Source organism: Sinocyclocheilus anshuiensis, unplaced genomic scaffold, assembly GCF_001515605.1.
Source record: "Sinocyclocheilus anshuiensis isolate Anshui unplaced genomic scaffold, SAMN03320099.WGS_v1.1 scaffold912, whole genome shotgun sequence".
NCBI lineage: Eukaryota > Metazoa > Chordata > Actinopteri > Cypriniformes > Cyprinidae > Sinocyclocheilus > Sinocyclocheilus anshuiensis.
In genome coordinates this window covers 237,954-240,879 of record NW_015549618.1, presented here as the reverse complement: position 1 = coordinate 240,879, position 2,926 = coordinate 237,954, and the positions used below count along the sequence as shown (strand labels likewise).

Here is a 2,926-nt window from a genome sequence, read left to right as displayed (position 1 = left end):
TAAAAATGTCGTTTCCGCCCAGATAAACTTTTAAAAATAATGTATTATTTTTCAAACGCTTTATTTTAACTTGTTATTTAAAATGTTTTAAGTGCAATGGTAAAATGACGGTAATTTGAATGATAAATTAAAGTTTTTTTTTTTTTTCCTTCCTGTCGTGTAATCGACTATTGTTTTCAGTGTCGACTAGTAGGAGCTGTACCGTTTAGTCGACTAGACCCGCACATCCCTACTGTGCAAGTAGTTTTTGAATATTTTATTATGAAAATCTTGCATACTGTGCCTTTAAGAGTTTCACGTGAGGGTGAAAAAGTGTCTTGTAACAGTTGCAAATTTCTTCAATGTCCCAGTGACAAATAACAATGTGGTGAATAAGTGATTCTGGATGTCGGTGTGAAGCAGAGGACACGAGCGAGGAAATCCTGGGCACGGTGCAGATCTGCTGGGAGAGTGAATCCTGGCTGCTCCGACAGAGAGATAATATATGTGTGTGTGTGTGTGTGGATGAGTAAGCACAGAGAGCAGCAGGAGAAGTGTGTTGGTGTGCATGAATGAGTGAGCAGAGGGGTGGAGGAGGGACGGCCGGTGCGTGTGCCACTCTGCTGGCCTCTTTTATCTGGTCTGCTGGAGCGATGTCAACAGAGGAGAGCGGGTGGCCGGCACGCTGCTGGAGATCAGCACAGACACACACTTGTTCAGTGTTGGGGAAAGTTACTTTTAAAAGTAATGCATTACAATATTGCGTTACTTCCTAAAAAAGAAACTAATTACTTAGTTACTTTTTATTGAAAGTAATGCGTTACTAGGCCTGTCGCGAAAGTAATGTGTTGCGTTACTTTTGCGTTACTTTTTAAATCTGGGCTGGGCTTGCTTGTTTGCTTTTAATATAAAAAGTTATATTTTTGGCAAATGTAAATTCACGTCTGTACAGTATACACAGAAGAAGAAAGTCCAACACTCTTCAGCAATAAAAAAAGAAGAAGAAATGTTAGTTACATTTAATTATTGCAGTCATTTGAGTCATATTCTGAGTTGCTTTTAACTGTTTTTATTAATTTTGAGGAAAACTAAATCTGAAAAAAACATTTTTTTTGAGTGAGATGAATTAAAGCATGTTCACATTTATTCTAGAACTAAAGTAACAGTTTACTCCCGATTTCTCTCAACAAGGGGACAGGAGAGCTTTCAATCAATAAATGGGAAAAAAAAGTAACTGGCATTACTTATTTAAAGAAGTAACTCAGATATTTTCTTGTAAATTAAAAAGTAATGCGTTACTTTACTAGTTACTTGAAAAAAGTAATCTGATTACGTAACTCGCGTTACTTGTAATGCGTTACTCCCAACACTGCACTTGTGTGACGGGGAAGCCCTGCTCTGCTGAAGACTCCGGATCATATCCAGCAACTCCACTTGATTAGTTAAACAACTGATTGATTGATATATGTATGAGAGGAACATTTAATTGGCTGCAGTAGAGCATACGAAATTTCTTCAAACACTGCAACGGTCAGTGACGTCACACTGACTCTGCAGCAGTTTTTTTTTTTTTTTTTAACTCCAATTCAAAACAGCAAATAGTAATAAATCCAAAATGTAAAAATGTATAATCTACTACACTTTCCTGCAACGCTGTAGTTTTAAATTGATGTGTTAATAATATTCAAGTGTTATTAAATTATTAGTGTAATCTAAATGTAAAAAATGAGAAATTAAAAAAACATTTGACTGATATGTTAAATTAAATATATATAAATCAAAACCACATTTTACCTGTATATTATGCATTCCTATCAGTTCATATTGATTTTTTTTATTATTAATTTATCTGTTAATGTACGGTCACATTAGTGAAATTTTGTAAAAAAAAATTGACCAAAAAAGTCTACTGTCAATAGTGTAGAGAGGCATGAAGCACAGCTCACACAAAAGTCGCTTTCAAACAAAGATACTCAGCTGTTACTGGTCAACATGGCACATTCACATGACCAGCCTACGAAATTTACAGGGGAAATCTTTCTCCCTCACACAAAATTCCCAATCATGTGGATTCCTATTCAGATGACTGGATTTCACCTTTGAAAACAATGCTAATTTATCATTTACTACAGTAACAATGATCCTAATAAATCGTTTGTTTACCAGATGTCATTTTAGAAATGAGATCCTGTGTCTGAATCTCCTGATGTCTCCTCTGACATGATGTTTCCGGTTTTCTTTGGTTTGTAGATGGGCATGGCAGGTGGCAACAGTCCGTTCGGTCAGTACCAGAGTGGAGGGCAACAAATGGGCACGACTGGCGTGAATGCTCAGAATAAAGGTGCCCTCCCCAACAGCCTGCCCCAGTTTCCAACTGACCTGAAGGGAGCGACGGTCACCAGCGTGCCAAACATGGTGAGTTTCCCATCACGCACACTAACAGGATTGAGCTGGCAGGTGAAAGCTGACTCTGTGACGCCGTGGCCGGTTCTCTCGCCCGCAGCCCCAGCAGCAGCAGCAGCAGGTGTCGGTGGGGATGGTGGCAGGTCAGGGCGTGTCCACGGGCCCCACGGCCGACCCAGAGAAGCGCAAGCTGATCCAGCAGCAGCTGGTCCTGCTGCTCCACGCCCACAAGTGCCAGCGGCGCGAGCAGGCCAACGGCGAGGTGCGGGCCTGTGCGCTGCCCCACTGCAGGACCATGAAGAACGTCCTCAACCACATGACCCACTGCCAGGCCGGTAAATCCTGCCAAGGTGAGTCGACGTTAAACGCCCGTCGCCAGAGCTCAAACGCTGAGTCGACGTTAAACGCCCGTCGCCAGAGCTCAAACGCTTGCCGGATAACGTAAGGCTTTTCCACATGATTCACGAACACGAGTGTCACATGCTGCTTTGACCTCAACATGAAAAGTTGTGCAGATAGTGTTGCAGAAGGGCGAAATTATACA

At 41.1% G+C, this 2,926-nt stretch overlaps 1 protein-coding gene across 3 annotated transcripts in view; it reads left to right on the top strand.

Annotated features, from left to right (window-relative positions):
- Window positions 1–2,926, top strand: part of LOC107659320 (CREB-binding protein-like) — a 60,291-nt gene that overhangs the window by 30,556 nt on the left and 26,809 nt on the right. For all 3 annotated transcript variants that reach the window (XM_016448223.1, XM_016448224.1, XM_016448222.1), the window contains exons 3-4: window positions 2,230–2,394; window positions 2,483–2,732. In XM_016448223.1, coding sequence (XP_016303709.1) covers window positions 2,230–2,394; window positions 2,483–2,732 — 415 coding nt within the window. The remainder of the gene's footprint in view (window positions 1–2,229; window positions 2,395–2,482; window positions 2,733–2,926) is intronic.